This window comes from Lupinus angustifolius, chromosome LG08 (genome assembly GCF_001865875.1).
Source record: "Lupinus angustifolius cultivar Tanjil chromosome LG08, LupAngTanjil_v1.0, whole genome shotgun sequence".
Lineage (NCBI taxonomy): Eukaryota > Viridiplantae > Streptophyta > Magnoliopsida > Fabales > Fabaceae > Lupinus > Lupinus angustifolius.
This window is the reverse complement of record NC_032016.1, coordinates 24,109,158-24,128,086: the sequence shown is the minus strand read 5'-3', so window position 1 is coordinate 24,128,086 and position 18,929 is coordinate 24,109,158. Positions and strand designations below refer to the sequence as shown.

Below are 18,929 nucleotides of genomic sequence, written 5' to 3'. Positions count from 1 at the left end.
GCAATGGCCCAAATAGATTTCAGGATAGGACTTGAAATTAAACAAAAGCATAACTGATGTACTTACGTGTTACACAGTTTTTTTAATACTCATGGTAGTCTACACTCTACAGCCACTGATAGGAGGATCAATCGACCCAAAAATATAAATGGACTATAAATTAAATCATTGATCATTATCACTTAGGATTCATGTAATTATTTTTACTTTTGAATATATTTTAGATGATATATTGATTATATGTATATATTATATTCTTAAAAAAATAAAAAGTATAATATATATATTATCATAATAAATATTTATATACATTTAATATATTATCTATAATTTATTTATATTATGTTTTGAAGAATTTGATAACGAATGATAAAATATAAACGGTAAAACTCTTAAACGTCAATGGTTACGTTTTTTGTCATAAATAAATTGCATTAGTAATTAATATATTGATCTGATTTTGTTACCAAAATTATGCGTATATATGAGCACAATTAACAGATAAGGAAAGGCGTGAGATTCTCACCGATATTAGCATCAATTGTGTGGACTGAGTCGCACTGTACACAACTATCTTCTTATCTTGTGGCCACTACGCTTTCACCGCATACATCAACCAATTCCATAAATGCACCATCTTAATTGCAATATTATTCCACTACAATACCCTAAATACACATTTTCGGATTTCACCACTGCTGCACTCTATCATCACAGTACACATTTTCATACTATAATCTCCAATTATTTCATTACATAAACCAAGACTGTAATTAACGAACGATTAGCAAAACACCATAATTCTTGATGGATGGACACATGCATGATATGGGAGGGATGCATGGTATGGAGCCATCCGCGAATGGGAACATGGCCATGCCACATATGAAGAAGCATTTCATGCACATGACCTTCTTCTGGGGGAAGGATTCAGAGATTCTTTTTAATCACTGGCCTGGTGATAAAACTGGTATGTATGTCTTAGCCTTGGTATTTATCTTTGTCATGTCCTTCCTAGTTGAATTGCTCTCTAGCACATGGTTCGTTAAACCCGGTTCGAACCATTTTGTGGCCGGTTTGGTTCAGACAGTTATACACCTTCTGAGGGTTGGTCTCTCATTCTTGGTGATGCTAGCGCTCATGTCTTTCAATGGTGGAGTGTTCTTGGTTGCTGTGGTTGGTCATGCTTTAGGGTTCTTTATCTTTCGCAGCGGCGCTTTTAATAAAAAGGAATACATTAAGGGTTTTGATATTCCGCCCATGACTTGTTAATCAGATTCTGTGTTTTAATTAGAATTACTAAATATAATTTGTAATAATCTTTAATGAGTTAGATGATACATTGAATATGAATTATGTACTGACACTATTCATGTTTAATTAAATATGATTGATGAATATATAAACTATTTTTCATCTTTAATTCAATGTTTGTCTTCAACAGTTCAACCTTTGTTTCTTTGTAATTATTATTAACTGTGTAAATTAGTGATAAATACTCTTGTTATTTCCACACATAAAAAAGAAATACATCACTAAAGTTAATCAAAATACTCAGAGCTAGCAAAGCATCTTCAATGCTCAGCTACATGAAGAGACCAGCCAGCTAGACTGGTCTAATTTTATTCTGTTTGATCCTATGATACTACTCACTATATTGATTCTTCCCAAAAACAAATTTGGGAGACGCATAATAATACAAAGAAGATTGATAGCTTTTGGTGCTGCAGGCCATCTAAAAGGATTCCCTCATATATTGACCAAATATATAGTAGTGGACTACAGAGTTCATTTTATCCTTTTCCACTTCTATCATTTTTTTCTCCACCTTGCTAAGACAGTATCATTACCATTACCAATGTGTAAATAAAATCTATGGAAGAATTGCTATTTGGCTTTAATAGGTCCACTCTTGAGGCAGAATCATCTCATTCTGATTGTTTGCTTTCACTGATTGGCTACTCTGTAGTGAATACATGCCATCCCTATTGCTCACTATAACATCTGCAAATCAATAACATAGATAGTCCAATTTTTCTAGCCAATAGCTGTTACATCTCAATGGACTGAAAACAATGTTTTGTTATCCCCATCAAAACTTTCCCCCTACTAATCTTACAGTAAACATATCTAATTCGATCTAAATAAGATTGCTCAAATTTATTATATGTAATATAAAAAAAATGCTTTAGTTTAAAGCCTAATCTAGCTAACTGTGTCTGTCCCAAAGAAAAGTGGTTGTTGGATAATTAGGTACCGTGGAGAGGAGGGAACCCTGCAACTTTAGGTCCAGGCGTGGCTGCCATTTGATCAAAGTGTAGTTGCAGAGCCTGTACTACTCTAGCTGGTATAAGAACAGTGGAGCAACCTTTACCTAATAAATTAAATCACAAATAAGTAAGACATAAGGATGATTGAAGTATTGAGCAGGGATTCGGTACAAATGAAGAATCTGTAAAATTGGTTCCCCTACTAAGACAATGATATGATGTTCTCAATCATGTCCCAAAGTCTGTCCCAAATCAATCACAATATGCTAGATCAGTTAAAAATTTAAACATTCATGATTTTACCTATTTTTGTTTCACTATAATTGGTTTGGGACAGACTTTGGAACAGGCTTGGGGACAGCTGATCCCCAATATTTTGTAGTTTGTATAATAAAGTATTATAAAATCAAAAGTTGTGCCAGAAAATTGTTGGTGTAGATTGCACATCTAACATTTTTTTAAGAATGAATAGTAATAGTATGGAGGAGATTCTAGTTCAAACTCCATCTAGAAAAATTAATTAAAGAATAGTTGGACGAATCCAAATCCAGCATAAAAATAATCGAATGGGATAGTTGATATTTCCATATCAGAAACTAGTGAACAAATTAACAGGCAACCATCTTTATACTAAAAAAATGAAAACGTAAATCGACTGAACCGGACCAATGACATGGTACTGGTTTCATGGATGGAGATCACCTGTCTCAAACGGGTCACCTATTCCACCACGTGGCAAGAAAACACCAGTCCCACAAGATGCCGCTGTTGAAGCGGTTTGGTGAGGCATAGGAGCAGGTCGTATTGGGCGAGTCCTATGTTGTCCATTACCAGACTCTACACCAACCCTTTTCCCTTTCTTCTGAAACTGCATAATCTCTTCATTGGGCTCATATTGGTGTGGTATTCTGGCACGACTTTCTCTATATACAACCAGTTTTTGCTTCAGAGATAGAATCTGCTCTTGCTTGAGCCGAGACAACTATAACACACACAAAAATGGAAACCATCAAACCAATAAAGATAAAAGTGCACGTGTTACTCGAATGGGACTTGATTGGCCTAAATATGTTAACTGTAATGTTTTCTTACTTGAATAGCTCGAATTTGATCTTGACCAAAAGATTTGTGGTAGGTGGAGGGTCCAACATTGGAGCAGGTATTGCCATAACTGCTTTCCGGAAGTTTCATCTTCTCAAACATTCCAACCACGTAGCTGGTGCTATCAGGGGACCCTTTAAGGCTCCGTTGGTTTGAGCCCAAACGTGACCACATAGTTGATTGATGCGAACCGGTTGACTTCAGCAGAAGAAGACAACAGAACATAAGTGCAAGAAAGTATAGTATAACACGTTGGGAGAATAGAATAGAAGAGAATAACAAACTAAAATAGTACCTTTTCCAAGTTGCGAGAGATATGGAATTTGCGGTGGTTTTGATCTTGGAGCTGCATGAAGTGAGACATGTGATGAATGCCTTGGGTGAAATGAGGTAGTGGAGTAGCAAAATAGTGAGGAATTAGCACATGTGAGTTTAAAGGTGAATATCAGTTGATGTGGATGTTGGAGTTAGTGTGGGATTGTGATGATAATATGAGAATATGTTGAGCCTTCTTTTCAAGGATGTAAAATAAGGAAGCGACGTGTCCCTAGTTTTGTAGGTCAACTGCCATTATAAAGGGTAGTAGTTATGCTTTCATATATGCTAATAAATAATAATGATAACGATCATATAAGTAAAGGTATAAGACTTTGATTATTTGAGGCAAATTAACTTAGATACCGAACACTACACATGGCCTTAAAGCCCAAATGAAGTTGTTATTATTAGGGGAAGTAGTAGTAATTTAGTATAATCATGGCTTTATTAGTTGGTTCGTACATTCAAGTAGTTGTGGTTGTGCATCTCACCTGCCTTCTGTTGAAGTTGCAACTACAGCATTATATACCATATATGCGAACTACTTCACCTGAAAATTACAATAATAATAACAGCAACATCAATCCAAAGGGTAGCTTATTAATTTATTATTATTAGTATTATTATTACATTTGCAATAGTTTAAGTAGTAGAGAAGATTTAGTCAGTCTCATAGTTTTGTACCTTATTGGTATCCAGAATCAAAATGTGGGTGTAGAAAGTGTTTCCTTAAATCATGTTTGGCATTTTTATTGGCTTTTTTTGGAATCAAAATAACAAAACAAACAGAGAATAAAGAATCATGCAGATTAGTGCTCCCCCTTTTAATAACAAAAGTTTGTCTAACTAAAACTCATGTCTAATTCTTGTTAGAACATGGAGATGTATCCACATTTTTTTAACATGCAGTTGGTTTTGTTTGTTCCATTACCTTTGCTCATGCTGCAAAATTTACAGTGAGTTTGCAATCTTAACACTAGACAATTTCACCAATTTGATAGATCAGATATCGCCATAATAACATCTATGTCGTTGTAGTATAGTGGTAAGTATTTCCGCCTGTCACGCGGGTGACCCGGGTTCGATCCCCGGCAACGGCGTAGTAAACTTTTTATTATTCAAATTTTCTTCGTTACCTATTTTTTAAGGAGAAAATAAATAAACTTTTTAGTCATTACCATTTCGAGGAAGAAACGAATTGAGGGGAGTTGAAAAAGTAACCTTGTACGCCACTTTAATCACACATTATTGCTTTCAAGCAAAGCCAATTGGAAATACTCAACAAAATCACGTTATAATCTCTTTGCTTCAACCATTATGCTGTTATTATCAAAAATGTCTGACGTGTCACGCCGGACAGTAACCACCACCAACATTCACATCATGGCCTTAGACGGCATCGTTAACGTGAACTCACTCTTCACCTTAGCACTCTTCCTCGGCATCACAACCACCAACACCAACAACACCCTCATCGCCGGAGACACCTCCTGCGCCGCCGGACCCTCCGTCGCTGAAGGCATCCTCACTTATCACGTTTACTCCTTCAGCTCCTTCCTCTTCTCCAGCCTCATTGCCTTGTCTCTCAAAAACATCATAAACATGAACAAGGGTATTGAAGAAGAAGCTGGGGCCATTGGTGGTAGCAACCGTCGTGTTCACGGTGTTGGCTTTGTGGTGAGAGTTAACACGGTGGCTTTGAGGGTGGGGACTCTGGTTTCGGCTTTTGGGTCAGTTTTTGGATGTGGGTTCTTGGTGATGGCGCTGGTGGATTTGGTGCAGATAAAGTTGGGAACTTTGGGTTGTGGGAGTCATTATACTTATCTTGCTATAGCTCCATTGCTTACTCTTGTTCCAACTGCACTACTTATTTTTATTTTTCTTGTGCTCTATGCCTTTACTCGTTAAGTATAGAATTCAACTTATTTATTTTTGGGGGAAGATATTCACCTTGTGTTATGTGTAAAATATTTTTGATACATATTTTAATGAATATTATGATCATAGAATGCATGCAGTAGCAATCGCTGAAAATTGTTCTCATGCTGTGTAAAGGTTGACGTGGCTGGTAGTAGATGATCAAATTCAATGATGTACCAGTGCTGATGCGTGGAGAATATCTAAATATATTTGATTGTACTTGATTCATTAGGTTTCTTGCTTGATTAAGTTACTAGTTTTCTTTACTCATTCCTCTTCCACTTTCTATCTAATAGCAACTTATATTTTAACTATCGTATCCAAACAACACTTGTGATATATTATATGGCTCTAGTGTCGATGTAGAGAACCAAGATCCACTCTAGTAATTTAGAAGCAAGTTCTTATTTATACACTTATAATGAAGGATAAAAATGTCAAAAAGTGTTACATCTTTATATTTTTTCATGTTGTTTATGATGTATTTGTCTCAACATTATCATACTCCAATGTTGAGGAAAGACAAATTTGTAAACCTTCAGGGATATGAAATACATTTATCTTCAATGGCTACTGTAAATGTTTGATAACCCAATAGTTGCCATATAACTCCCACATTCTACAGCTTTTAAAGAAAGGCAATAGCTTGTTGAGCAACAAATACTAATGAATTTCTCTTCCTTTCATAATAATGTGTACATTTTCTGATATGGACGAAAAAAACTGAAAAAGAACACTAAGATCATTCAAACAGGGTGAAGCTCAATCAGTTTCAGCACCAAAACATATCTTCCTTGAGTGGGGACTTGCAAGTAGTAACAAGTAAATGTAAAGCCTCCATCTACTAAGAAGAGAACCAGGTAATGAACTCCAAGCTCAACAAGAAATAATGACCACAGCATCAGCCCCTCAAGTCCTTCTACAGTTGTTTCACATACCAGAATGCATCATGGTGCTCATGAGCTACATATACACATGAGGATGATAGAATTTTTATAAGTGTTACATTACTTACTGCCGTGATATTTAACTTGGTAATTTCATAGATCAGGTAAAGAGGAAAAGTATGCAGAATCATATGGTAACTGTTAAGTAATAAGCGAAGCCATTTGTCTTTAACAAAAGTAGTTCCATACTTAAAGGTGGTATTTGGTAACAATGTGGAGATTCTAGACAACAAAAGGTGGGAGAATGATAAGCTTGACTCCAATATGGCAACAACGCATGCCTACTACACAACAAAAGATTGGAAATTCAACTTCATGGTATCACATCTTAAGCCTACGGCATTATTCCACACTGTTGACTTTAGCCTATATTTCTCATTCAATAACCCAGCCTAGTGATATCAAACTTGACTATCTTTTCATCTTTTGGACAGAGGAAATGACTCTGATTTAATCAACTAAAACCCTATTGAATCAGACTCATAATCATTTCACTTTGAAGTTTGGACAAAAATATGTTCAGAAGTCTGAAGAGAAAACAACACAAAATATTTAAATTACAAAACTTTGAACACATGATAGTAGAAGGGTTCCAACCTCAGCGTACGCCAAATATCTCTTGTGGTGGATCATAGATATTTGAATCAGGAAAGATCTCCTCGAAATCTTGTTTCACTTTGTTTCTCAAAAGAGGATGTGGAAGGAGCCCTTTCAACAAAATTCTAAATGGCAACTCCTCCGGTGGATCTGGAGAATTCTTCATGTCCTCGTATACGTTCATCGCATCGGCAGGAGATCCATACTTCAAGAAGCCCCTTATCACTTCAGTATATGTCTGAGAATCAGGGAACAGATTCTCCTTTCTCATGCTTTCCCACAATTGCATCACCTCCTCCATTTTTTTAGCCCTTGCCAATGCAATAATTAAGTCCTTATAAAGAAATACATCGGGCTTGTACCAATCTTGTTTATGCATCACATTAAATATCTGAAAATCCATCAAATTACTTTTAAGCCCAACCAATCTAGGAGTATAGATAACATAGTCGTTATGAATAAATTTTAACTAATTCCTTGTGATTGCTTTGTCAGTCCCCAAATTTAATTATGCATGAGTAGGTCCCAGTGAGTTTATAAAACTGTAGCAACTAATTTTTTTCGTTTCTCACTTTCGTCTCTAAGAAATATTGATTTTATGCAGGAAAAGTATAATCAGGAACAAACCCATGTGCATAATTAAATTTAATGACTAAACTGTAAGTAAAAGATAGTTGCAGAGACTAACCTGCTAATCTACTGTTATCTCGCTACTATCAAAACCTAAGCATGAATCTACAATTTGCAGGCAGAAGGCCACACTCTATCTCTAACACTAGGTTATATCAAAGTTGAAGGGCCATTGTTGGAGTTAGATAATTCTCTCATTTATCTTACATAGTGAATTCACGGTATTGTGTACCCCATATAGGGTTCGTCATAAAGCATGTCTCACAAAATTAATATAAAAAGTGACAAACATACCAAAGTGAACCACAAACATGTATTGTCTATCACGTAACTATGGTTTATCCTAGAGAAAAGGTAATTATACAAAAGGGATTTTGGCAAAAGCGATTTTTTGAGAAGCTTAAAGATATAGACTTTAAAAAAGGCCCAATTTCTTAAAGAGTCTATCAAATATCTAAGAAGCATTATAACAAACATGTTGCAGGCAACTAAGTAACATGAAGAGAAAAGAGTCAGAAAAAGAAGTAGGAGAATGTTACCATGAGAGCGAGAGAAACTTCCTCTTGGCGCTCAAGTTCAGAGAGAACAGCAAACAGGTCCATCTTCAAAAGCCTCAAGACATGATTTTTGATGAACTTCTGAATCTTGTCTTCATCATCCTTAAACCTCTTCAAACCCAATATCACAAACAACGCTTCTTTCCCAATAAGCTTCTTTCCCTTCCAAAGTGGCCCTCTTGGTCTTCCATCGTGGTATTCCCTCAAACCCCACGACACCGTTTTGCATTGGAACACTGCAACATCACTAGTTGATGAAGATTGTTTGATGGGGTTAGGAGTTCTTGTTAACTGATTAAGAAATGGAGAAACCAAATGAGGGAACCTCCATTTTTTGAAGAATGAACGAGTGGCCATTACAATTGGTTCAACTTCATTACTTCACAAATACTTGAGCAAGGTTGAGACTCCATTCATAACAATATCGGGGTAACAGTTTTTAGCCCGATACTATTTATTAGACTTGGCCCATCTCGAAGTGACTTCTTTAAACAAGCTACATAGTAATACTTTTTTTTTGGGTTATCTACTAAGTGTTGAACGATACTGATATTCCAATACTATAATTAATCTCAATAAGTTTTGATTCACGTGAGCAATATTTATTTTTTTTGTATTATTAGATGTATCCTATCATAATTTTTAATAATGAACTAATCTTTTTTGGAATTCGTGGTTGTTTCGTATCACTCATAAGAAACGAATTCTCGATCTTTAAAATACAATGAGGTCCTACACCACTACATCGACACCTTATTAGTAAGTGAGCAATATTTATTTGAATAAACAATCAAACTTGAAAATGATTAATTCATTATCGATAGAATCAGGAGATATTATTGGTGGTAATAATTTAATTTAATCTGTTATAAATGTTGAGAATAATTTACTTTAATCTATTAGAATGTGGGGAATAATTCACTTTAATTTATTACAAGAAAAAGTTTCCTTTGGAAGCATGGCCAATGGCCATGACATGCAATTGCTGTTGATTGTTGTAATCTGTTATTAATATCCTACTATGCTAATATCATTTTTAATATAATTTAATATATACAAATAAAATAATTGAATAATTAATAGTAGAGAAAATTGATATGAAAATATCAGGTCTCTGTTGTGATTGGTAAAATTTGCTGAATTTAAGAGATCGATTTTTTTCATTGGTATATATGTAAAAAAGTATTTTTAAAATTTTCCCTCAAATTTTTTAAGACGAGCTACGTGCGTCGTCTAGAATTTCGTTATATTGGTTATGAGATTGTGAAATAGCTTTTTAGGCTAATGAATTTTGCTGTTTTAGTAAAATACTTATAAGAGCTGATGGAGAGGATTCAAATCCAACGTTGCTCATATCTCAGGCAAAATTATTACTTATTGGTGCAGTTGAAGGCAGAAATTCTGCAAATTATTAAGGGAATGGAGTATCTCGTGATATAAGAAGATAAGTTATCTCCTCCTGCCAGTGAAATTATGACATATGTCATGTTTCATCATTTTTTATAAAAATATTTTTAAAATTAAATAAAATAGCACACATGCCACATTTTTACTGGCCAGAGGAGATATACATTATTCACCTCCTAACTCAGAAAAAGATGAAAATGCATTTATGGGAATTCCTATCCTTATACTTTCAAGTTTCAACTAGATAAATAATGTTCACTTTGAGTTAGCATTTTTTTAATAATAAAGAAGGTACTCATACTTTTGAATCATTTAGTTTACACAATGTATGACCAAACTGACAGAACTAAACACCTAGAGAAACCTGAAAGCCACAGATAGCATTACTCAGTTATGTGATTCTAGCAAGCTGCGTCCAACATTTCAATATACAGATTACATGTATAGTACTATAGTTGCGGCAAAGATGCAGTTTTTACAATGGCAACAATGACATACAGCTTATAATTCTTCAGAACCCAACTGAGCAATAGTTCCTTCTGCATAAATGACCCATGGAGAGCCAAGAAAGCAAGATTGCAACAAAAACAAATACCATCAAACTTATGAGACTCCAAGAAATAGCAAGCACTTACTAAAATAAGGAAAAGAAGTATCACCCCTAGGGAAGTCGAAATGCTCAGGTATGTAAGTAGTTGGCAGCCATCATTAACTCCAGAGTTAATTCAGGTTCAATAGGAAACTCTGTCTCCTTCCCACTTCACAGGAGAAATGTTCATGTCAGTACAACCATTTAGATAATCCAAATAAATAAAGCATTACATAAAATGATGAATTCTGGATCAAATTCATCAGAGCTTTAGATTCCACTTAAAACAATTAAACTTTTGGAACTACTACGAAACAACCTACTGAAAAGTAGTACACAAGGGTTGAGAGCCTTAACATCAGCAGAATAAACATATTTGTGGACCGGGGGGCCAAAACATCATTCAGGAAAAGTGCCAACTCGACTTGTAAGGCTTTTAGGTTATGTTTTCAGGGTGCTCTGTAATTTCCTCAGAAATAATAATAATAATCCATCATAGAACCAAAATAATGGAGGCAATAACTATGCAACAGTTCACATCCAAATACAGATTACGAGCATTGTATTAGAAATTTAAACAACTAATCATTCTCATATTAAGAGCCAAAGAGTGTATGGATGGGGCAAGTGGCAAAGCATCGATTTTAACTTAATAATTCAATTGCAATTCTACACCCTCCAATAAACCTTTTCTTTAGTTATATTCACTAAAACCTATCAAAAGCATCCAACGTTTGAAGAATATACCATTTTAGGCCTAGGCCAGGGCCAACAAAAGATCTAGTAAACATGTGTGAATACACTAAGGAACTGAAAATACGAGGTATAAAAAAGTGGGGTGTGGGTACTCAGGGAAGCAGTCAACATCAAAACTATTGACTCAGAGCTTAAGTTACAGTAAACACCTAAACACGGTACACATTACACTACTAATCAGATCAGACCACATATCTTCAACAAAGAACTAGATTCCACAAAATTCCTTACTTGATAACCCACCTAGTCTTCAATATCTAAAACTATAACAAGTTCATCAAGCTAGAATTCACTTTAGAAACACCAAAACACCTCACTTTAGAAGCTAAAAACAAAAAAAAAACTTCCAGGGGCTTTCCTGAGTCAGTGAACTAATCTAACTAATTTCACGATAGGCTAATATATCTCTAACCACTGATCACAATGACATGTACAAAGCACAAGTTAAATAGAAAGCAAATCTGTTATGCACAAATAACCTACAACAATAAGATTCATTAATTCATCAAATCAAAATTTACAAGTTTGGTATGCCTAACTTTAGAATGAAAAGATTTAAAAAACCGCTGTTATTTTATGCTCCTAAAAACTTATCATCAATAATGGGTTTTAAACTAAAAACTGACGAAAAGAAACTCATATGGAATATGATCGATTTGAAAGCAGAAGATAACACATAAAAGAGTTATTTGGAAGGGGAAAAAACTTACAGGACCACTTTAAAACATAAAATAAAGGAATCTAATAATTTTACCTAAAAATTCCACCATCATATACTATTACAATGTCAATTAACAAACATAGGCAAATAAAAAAAATAGGAAGATACCAAAAGAATAACCATTAGCGAAACAAATTGTAGATATACCTGGCAAATTGAAGATGCCAATAGAAATACTGACAAATCTTCTCGAGAATGGTGGTGCTGATCTCAGGAAATGTCACTTCCCCATGCTGGCTTTCAGCGAAACTCCCTATCACGCAAAAAACAAAAATCGAAACCTTAACAATCAATCCAATCCCTGTACGAATTTCATTCCAACTTCACTGGAAAATATAACCCTAACCCTGATCGTTCTAACCAAAAAGGGGAAAAAAGGAATCAATGAAATAGATGATAACTAATATAAAAAGAGACGAACCTGGTGATGTAAGCATGTTGTGAATGGTCTGAGAAACCATGGCAGCTTCTTTATCGATCACGAATTCGAAACCCTCGGCGCTGATAAGCTTCACTGTGTCTTCCTTCTTCATCTTCCTTCTTCGTCAAAATTCCAAATTCGGTTTTTTTTTAAACCCGAAAGGTAAATGTGAGAGAAATGAGTGAATGAATGTACAAAGTTTGTCTGAACCGGACTGAACCGGTCTTTGGTTTAAAGGGCTTGGTCTCCTACTAAGTAGGAACCCAAATTGAAATGGATAGGCCCAGTTCTGTTATATTGCACAGTCCAAATAGATCATTTCGTTTAGTTCAACTTCAACCCCAACCACCACCTTGATAAAGAAAAAAGTTGTCAATTACTAAATTAAAAGAAAATTCAACTAATTAGTAATTACTTTGGTAAATACTAATTAGTAATTATTGAATCAGAGAAGTTTTAGGAATCAGTTTGAATGGTTTTATCCTTTTCTTTATTATTATTTTATATTATATGAAAAATCTTGTACAAAACAAGTCCTATTTTGATTAGAAAAATATAAATTGAAAATATGAATAAGTTAAATTTACATATTAAAAAATGGTTCAAAAATAGACACTTACTTTAAATTAAAATATTAATTAATTACAATTTAGGAATCACTATTATTTCTTTTAAATTTAATAATTTTATTCTAAATTTTAAAGCATTCATGTTGCACAAAAAATACTTTCTACCTCTTATGTTATTTTGTGAAATTTTAATTACAAAGTGAGTAAATAAAATGTTTAGTAGATTCAATTCTCTTGTAAAAAATCATAATAGACTTTTTTTAAGTACAATTAGTTTTACGGCCCCAATTTTGTTAAAGTTATAATACTAATTCAATTTATCACTTTCTTACTTATTCCTTATTCACATTATATTTATCTAAATTATTAATAACCTTGTTATACTTCTTATTATAATTTTATTCATTTGTTTCTAGTGATTTGTCACAGTTTTAATGTTAAATATTAATAACAACAATAGTATAGGTCAAAACATAATTAGAGGTGTTGGGTTATTCATAACCATGAGGGTCTAGTGGTCGTTAGCTCATAGAGTTTCCAACAATTTTTAGATTTGATTTCACTATATTAGCAGAACTCTTGATAATATAGGAGGGTTTAAAAGTAGCTTGGAACTTGTGATAAGAAAAGACTATTTGGTTATCAAGTGATTAAGTTGTTTAAGTTAAATTTGTTTGGAGGGAGATAAATAAGTTGGTTGTTTCCTTTGCAATATTAGACTAATCACCCGCTATTTCATGTTATGAAACATAACTCCACCAAATTTAAGTATTGGATGTCACTTTCGAGCGACAATCACTCAAAAATTGACACCTAATACATAGTTTATCACACATGAACATTGTTCATGCTCTTTTAAAAATTCAAATAAGAAAATGATGCTCATTTGTTTTTTATTAAAAATTGTGAATATTACTAAAATTTTAATATTTATATACAATTAGTATAAAGTTGTTATACTTGATATGCCATATATGCATATATTTTTAGTTAAAAAGTTCACTATATATATAAATATATATATCAATGGTATAAAAGTTTGGAACACAATCATTAGATCATTTACATATGTCTTATCATGGGAATCATTGATAATGAATATACAAATGAGGATGATGTAATAATATATTAAAATCTTACTTAAAAGTTAATTATGATTAAGACATGAATGATAAATGAGAGTCTAATAATATAAAAAACCAATATAATGTAAATATATTGACTAATTTATAAATATGAAAAAATGAGAAATAATGTATGTCATACCATTATGTATAATTTTTTTACAATGTAATTGAATTATTCATAATTCATATTTAATAGATCATTAAGTACAAGTAATATAAATAAATGTAGAATGTATTAATATAGAAATTCTAGATAAATATCATAAAATAATATTGTTTATTGAAAATAAAATAAAAATGTGACAATAAAAATAACTTTTTTTCACACTAACAAAATCCTAATTTTTTTATTGTCGATTTTCTTATTTCCCATTAGCAAGGCAATGAAAATGAAATATAATAATAAAATAAAGCATATATCTATTTGGCGTTGGAATTGCTTTTCTCACCATTCACATTTCCGTTTTCTCCCATTGGCCAAATTGGCCTAGTAACTAAGCCTATTTACTTTTTCTTCTTCTTCTTCTTCATCCTCTCCACTATAATTCCCTCAACACTCTCTTCAATTCGTTGAACTAACAACCAAAACCCTTTCATTTATATTCTCTTTCTTCATCAATTCGTTACTCTCTCTCACGGTAAGTTCCTATCACTTTCTCATTTTTCATTTCCTAGATCTGTTGCTTCGTTTTTTTTTGTTTATTTATTTTGAAGCGCGTGTGGACACGTGCCGTTTTTTTGGATCTGAATGAATATTCATCATTGTGTTGGATCTGTAAGGTTTGAGAGATTAAGATAGAGGAGAAAAGCTATGGGACATAGAGTGGATCACGAGTATGATTATTTGTTCAAGATCGTTTTGATCGGAGACTCTGGTGTAGGTAAATCCAACATTCTTTCAAGGTTTACTCGAAATGAGTTTTGCTTGGAATCCAAATCTACTATAGGAGTTGAATTCGCCACCAGGACCCTTCAGGTTTCGCAGATTCATTATTTTCTCTTGTTATTGTTGAATTTATACGTTATTTGCACAGATAGATATTACACTATGATCATTTTCTATTTTATTTCAATTTTTTTGTCCAAGTCATTGATTGTTTAGGAAATTGGAACTTATAAATCAGATCCTCTTCTGAGGAACATTTGTTGTAGTAATACTCTCTACAGCGGATATGGATACACACTTGCTACAATGATCATTGATATTTTTCGTGTATGCACTTTGCAATTCTAATGAGTTGATGTTAACGTGTTAAAATGGGGCCGAGCACAATTATGATTTTATGTTGAGAAAATCATTCATGCACTGATTTTACATTGTCAGTCCATCATCTACCATTCCGAGTGAATCATCATTGAGTTTTCAAGTAAAACTAATATACATGAATGAATGTTCATTATGATCTGATGTACTAAGTATTAACGGTGTAAAAAACTGTTATAATGTTAGGTGTTTTTCAGATCATGGCATACAGGCATAAGATAAAAAAACTAAGACATTTGGTTCTATTAGAAGGGGTTGAACCATAGAGAAAGTTCTCTCTTTATGCCAAATCGTAAGTGGCTAATTATTGCTGTGATAATCCAATGACCAAATATGTATGAATGCATCCGTCTTCGCTCTTGAGTGTTGAAACTAATATTATATGGTGGATGTTGAAGGTATTTTGGACATGATATATAGAGATGGTTCATGAATCCTTGATTGAACCAGTCTTACCAATGATTTATCTCTGTCTCCTTCTACATGTTTGAAATTACTACTATATGGTGAATGTAGGAGGTTCTTTCAGCACGATGGTATACAGAGATGGTTTGTGAATCCTTGTTTGAAAATATTGAATTACAGTATTACTGACGATTATTTGTTTATCCTCCTACCCCAACATTCCTCACTTGTCCGACTGTTGCTGAGCAGTTTTTGGATACAGGTAGAAGGAAAAACTGTCAAGGCACAGATCTGGGACACAGCAGGTCAGGAGCGGTACCGTGCAATTACCAGTGCTTATTATAGAGGAGCTGTTGGTGCTCTCCTTGTATATGACTTAACTAAGAGGCAAACCTTTGATAATGTCCAGAGGTGGCTGCGTGAATTGAGGGACCATGCGGATTCTAACATAGTTATCATGATGATCGGGAACAAATCTGATTTGAAACATCTTAGATCTGTTTCGGAGGATGACGGTCATTCATTGGCTGAGAAGGAAGGTCTCTCTTTTCTTGAGACATCCGCACTGGAAGCAACAAACATTGAGAAGGCATTCCAAACCGTATTGGGAGAGATCTATCACATTGTGAGCAAAAAAGCACTGGCAGCTCAGGAAGCATCTGTTGGTACTTCACTTCCTGGTCAAGGAACCATCATCAATGTTGCTGATTCATCTGCGAATACAAAGAAAGGCTGCTGTTCTACCTAATGTGTCATTTGACGAAAATGCGTTTCTAGCAGATAGTATTTCCCCCCAATTCTGTTTTGTTCCCCTTTTCTTTTTTTACTTCTTTATGAATGAGAGAGAAACATGTAGATTTCATTTGCTTTTCATTGAGTTGCGATGAGGAAGATTGTTAAATTTTAAAAACAGTAGTGTTGCTAGTTTCTTTGGATTATTTCCTTCGTTATATGATAGTGTGTCATGAATTGATGTAATATTGGAACTGACAGATATTGAAGATATAGAGTGGTGATTTGGATCATATCAACCATGACATGCATATAAGCCCCATGAAGATTTATGTTCACGACATTGCTAGTACTCTGATAGTCTGATTACTTGAAAGCAGGTCAAGTTTCTTGTCATCATTTATTTTAGGTAGTTCCTCCTTCTATGATATGATTCGAGTGTCCACAGGAATGATGATGACCCTGATCATTATCTGAGTCTCCACAACCATGATGTCGACGGTGACTACGACTATGATCTGAGACTCCAAAACCATGATCATGACCAAGCCACACAACCATGATAAAATTAAGAACAAATCCAAATGCTGCAATTGCAAACATGAGAATACCATTCACTTCTGCATTTTGCTGGAGAATTCTACCAACTGCAATGACAAAAAATGCACCCAGAACCTGAAGACAATTATATCCAAAAGATTGATGTGGTGGTGCCTCCCAACCTGAAGCCCATACAAGAGAGAGATAAAGAATCAAGCAATATCAGAAAGCAAGTGTGCAGCATTGCTGATGACAGCAAAGCTAATGGCTTTTATACCACCATCAATTTCCACAAGCATGTAGCATAGGAAACTATGAGTCCACAAAGCTTTTTTGCTGACTTTGCTGATTCTTCCAATGCTGAAGCACTGTTTTCTTGTCTAGAAAAACCACAAACGGAATTGCAATAAGATTGCATTGTCTTAGGAACAGCGTGAAGACTCTCAGAGATAATGGGTATCTCAATTTCTTGGCTAGAACTTCCTCCCTAGATAGGCGTTTTCTCATGTTCCATTTGATCCATCAACTGATGCTCTACCACTAAAACAAACAATTGATTTAGAAAAGTCATCTCCAAGGCTTGGTATTTGATTATTAGATTGCTAACATCAACAACGAAAAGACAATTAAATCAAAACTACATTGCAGATGGGGGAAGGGCATGGTTTAAATTCAAATTTATATGATATTATTTGTTTTCAATCTATCATCAAGGCAAACAACTTTACTGTTGTATCACGCCAATGCTAATCCTTTATATAACATTTAAATAATCATCGGTTGGATATGGAGAAATTTGACAAGTTCAAATTGAATAAAGAAGTGTGCAGTCAGCATAAACAGATTGCATTAAATGCACCCACCAGACTTAAATGCAAGATTGCAATAGTTCAGACTTCACAAGGGGAAAGAAGTACATCTTATCTCCTACACTTTGTGTCACTCTATGTCCCATAAGATTGGTAAGAAAAAATATATTTAAGTTAAAATTTAATTATTAAATATTTTTTTGGTCAATCATAAACCCATGATACATGGAGTGGAACAACAGATATGCTTCCGGAAAAAACGGTCGTATATGTTATAATTAAAATACAAGAAGGGGAGGGGCATGAAGATAAACCGTAAGGAGGTCTGAATTTCCGATAGAAGACAGACAAATAATAGTAATAAATAACAAAATAAACTAAAACGGACGATCTAAGTGCCATTGGACATGACCTTAGGTGTATATGGTGTAATGCTCGACAAAATTGTGGATCATATGTTTTTTCTTGCCACTTCCTTATTTGATAAGATAATGACTCAATCAGTGGTTGGATTTCCCTTATAGAAAGACTCATTTATTATAACATTCTCTCTTAGTAGAAGGCCGAAGTGTGAACAAGGTTTTGTCTGTTATATGAATGACTAAAATTTGGACTCTATGGATAAAGGAAGTAATGTTGCACTCTTCAACAAGGAAACAAATTTGCAAGATATAGTGGATGAGATACAACTCAAGTTTTGGCTCTGGATCAGAAGAAGATATAAATTTACCTATAAATCTTGGTTCGAATGGATTTCCAATACACTTATTTGCTTGTAATGCTATTATATTTAAATTTAGAATTGGTGGGGTTGTTGTTGTTTTAAGCTTGTAATGTTCTTAAATTGGTGGATAGATTTAATAGTTGGGTTGAGACATTTAAGTTAGCTTTCACAATGTTCATTCAGTGTATTCCTTTTTTATGGAGTAATCTTACTTCATCTTAATAAAAATTTGAACTATTTATATATAATTATTATGACTTTTCAAAATTCACAAAAGTAATAAAAAATTAATGATAAATAATGCACAGACTATATATAAATTTTTATACCAATAGTACATAGATATTACACCCTAAAATTTCTAGATATCATAAAAAACAAAAACAGAGGATAAGTAATTAGTGTTAGTCTCATGATTTGTCCTCGGACAGAGACGCAAGCCCATCGGCGAATAGGAAATAACTAATAACAAAGTTCAAGAAGAATGTCCTGTCAAATTCCGCTACAAATTAGGGAGGTACTAAG

The 18,929-nt window shown here is 33.8% G+C and overlaps 6 protein-coding genes, 1 non-coding gene and 1 pseudogene across 12 annotated transcripts; 4 read left to right on the top strand and 4 right to left on the bottom strand.

Moving 5' to 3' along the window:
• Positions 550–1,416, top strand: LOC109355409 (copper transporter 2-like). 2 transcript variants are annotated; one of them, XM_019598560.1, is made up of 2 exons: positions 793–832; positions 863–1,416. In XM_019598560.1, the coding sequence occupies exons 1-2, from the start codon at positions 808–810 to the stop codon at positions 1,270–1,272; spliced, it is 435 nt and encodes a 144-aa protein (XP_019454105.1). In that variant the 5' UTR covers positions 793–807; the 3' UTR covers positions 1,273–1,416. The 2 variants fall into 2 exon arrangements, with proteins under 2 accessions (XP_019454104.1, XP_019454105.1); XM_019598559.1 differs by having other exon boundaries at positions 550–1,416.
• LOC109355404 lies at positions 1,542–4,011 on the bottom strand. Of its 2 annotated transcripts, none has more exons than XM_019598551.1 (5): positions 3,667–4,011; positions 3,363–3,569; positions 2,973–3,252; positions 2,258–2,374; positions 1,542–2,004 (listed from the first exon to the last, which is right to left on the bottom strand). In XM_019598551.1, exons 1-5 carry the CDS (start codon positions 3,733–3,735, stop codon positions 1,898–1,900), a joined length of 780 nt encoding a protein of 259 aa, XP_019454096.1. In that variant the 5' UTR covers positions 3,736–4,011; the 3' UTR covers positions 1,542–1,897. The 2 variants fall into 2 exon arrangements, with proteins under 2 accessions (XP_019454096.1, XP_019454097.1); XM_019598552.1 differs by having other exon boundaries at positions 1,543–2,004; positions 2,258–2,375; positions 2,980–3,252; positions 3,667–4,009.
• Positions 4,718–4,789, top strand: TRNAD-GUC. Its single transcript has one exon. It is a non-coding gene; the product is annotated as a tRNA-Asp (tRNA).
• On the top strand, positions 4,764–5,630 carry LOC109355408. The gene has a single exon (XM_019598558.1). The coding sequence runs from the start codon at positions 5,007–5,009 to the stop codon at positions 5,595–5,597; it is 591 nt and encodes a 196-aa protein (XP_019454103.1). The 5' UTR covers positions 4,764–5,006; the 3' UTR covers positions 5,598–5,630.
• On the bottom strand, positions 6,271–8,797 carry LOC109355405 (pentatricopeptide repeat-containing protein At3g46870). 2 transcript variants are annotated; one of them, XM_019598553.1, is made up of 3 exons: positions 8,323–8,796; positions 7,154–7,544; positions 6,271–6,572 (listed from the first exon to the last, which is right to left on the bottom strand). In XM_019598553.1, the coding sequence occupies exons 1-2, from the start codon at positions 8,695–8,697 to the stop codon at positions 7,155–7,157; spliced, it is 765 nt and encodes a 254-aa protein (XP_019454098.1). In that variant the 5' UTR covers positions 8,698–8,796; the 3' UTR covers positions 6,271–6,572; position 7,154. The 2 variants fall into 2 exon arrangements, with proteins under 2 accessions (XP_019454098.1, XP_019454099.1); XM_019598554.1 differs by lacking the exon at positions 6,271–6,572 and adding an exon at positions 6,621–6,837 and having other exon boundaries at positions 8,323–8,797.
• LOC109355412 (transcription elongation factor B polypeptide 1) lies at positions 10,046–12,410 on the bottom strand. The gene is made up of 4 exons (XM_019598564.1): positions 12,235–12,410; positions 11,961–12,066; positions 10,407–10,505; positions 10,046–10,286 (listed from the first exon to the last, which is right to left on the bottom strand). Exons 1-3 carry the CDS (start codon positions 12,344–12,346, stop codon positions 10,427–10,429), a joined length of 297 nt encoding a protein of 98 aa, XP_019454109.1. The 5' UTR covers positions 12,347–12,410; the 3' UTR covers positions 10,046–10,286; positions 10,407–10,426.
• On the top strand, positions 14,373–16,624 carry LOC109355406 (ras-related protein Rab11C). 3 transcript variants are annotated; one of them, XM_019598557.1, is made up of 3 exons: positions 14,373–14,572; positions 14,732–14,906; positions 15,862–16,624. In XM_019598557.1, the coding sequence occupies exons 2-3, from the start codon at positions 14,742–14,744 to the stop codon at positions 16,345–16,347; spliced, it is 651 nt and encodes a 216-aa protein (XP_019454102.1). In that variant the 5' UTR covers positions 14,373–14,572; positions 14,732–14,741; the 3' UTR covers positions 16,348–16,624. The 3 variants fall into 3 exon arrangements, with proteins under 3 accessions (XP_019454102.1, XP_019454100.1, XP_019454101.1); XM_019598555.1 differs by having other exon boundaries at positions 14,374–14,568; positions 14,711–14,906; XM_019598556.1 differs by lacking the exon at positions 14,373–14,572 and having other exon boundaries at positions 14,621–14,906.
• Positions 16,427–17,539, bottom strand: LOC109355403 (annotated as a pseudogene).

Coding starts and splice junctions, on each gene's coding strand:
- LOC109355409 (XM_019598559.1), top strand. CDS start 808: ATGGATGGACACATGCATGATATGGGAGGGATGCATGGTATGGAGCCA.
- LOC109355404 (XM_019598551.1), bottom strand. CDS start 3,735: ATGTCTCACTTCATGCAGCTCCAAGATCAAAACCACCGCAAATTCCAT. Junction 3,570..3,666: donor TCTCTCGCAACTTGGAAAAG/GTACTATTTTAG, acceptor CTTCTGCTGAAG/TCAACCGGTTCGCATCAATC. Junction 3,253..3,362: donor ATCAAATTCGAGCTATTCAA/GTAAGAAAACAT, acceptor TGTGTGTTATAG/TTGTCTCGGCTCAAGCAAGA.
- LOC109355408 (XM_019598558.1), top strand. CDS start 5,007: ATGCTGTTATTATCAAAAATGTCTGACGTGTCACGCCGGACAGTAACC.
- LOC109355405 (XM_019598554.1), bottom strand. CDS start 8,697: ATGGCCACTCGTTCATTCTTCAAAAAATGGAGGTTCCCTCATTTGGTT. Junction 7,545..8,322: donor AAGTTTCTCTCGCTCTCATG/GTAACATTCTCC, acceptor ATGGATTTTCAG/ATATTTAATGTGATGCATAA.
- LOC109355412 (XM_019598564.1), bottom strand. CDS start 12,346: ATGAAGAAGGAAGACACAGTGAAGCTTATCAGCGCCGAGGGTTTCGAA. Junction 12,067..12,234: donor CAACATGCTTACATCACCAG/GTTCGTCTCTTT, acceptor TTTGCGTGATAG/GGAGTTTCGCTGAAAGCCAG. Junction 10,506..11,960: donor TGGCATCTTCAATTTGCCAG/GTATATCTACAA, acceptor TCTCCTGTGAAG/TGGGAAGGAGACAGAGTTTC.
- LOC109355406 (XM_019598557.1), top strand. CDS start 14,742: ATGGGACATAGAGTGGATCACGAGTATGATTATTTGTTCAAGATCGTT. Junction 14,907..15,861: donor TCGCCACCAGGACCCTTCAG/GTTTCGCAGATT, acceptor TTTTGGATACAG/GTAGAAGGAAAAACTGTCAA.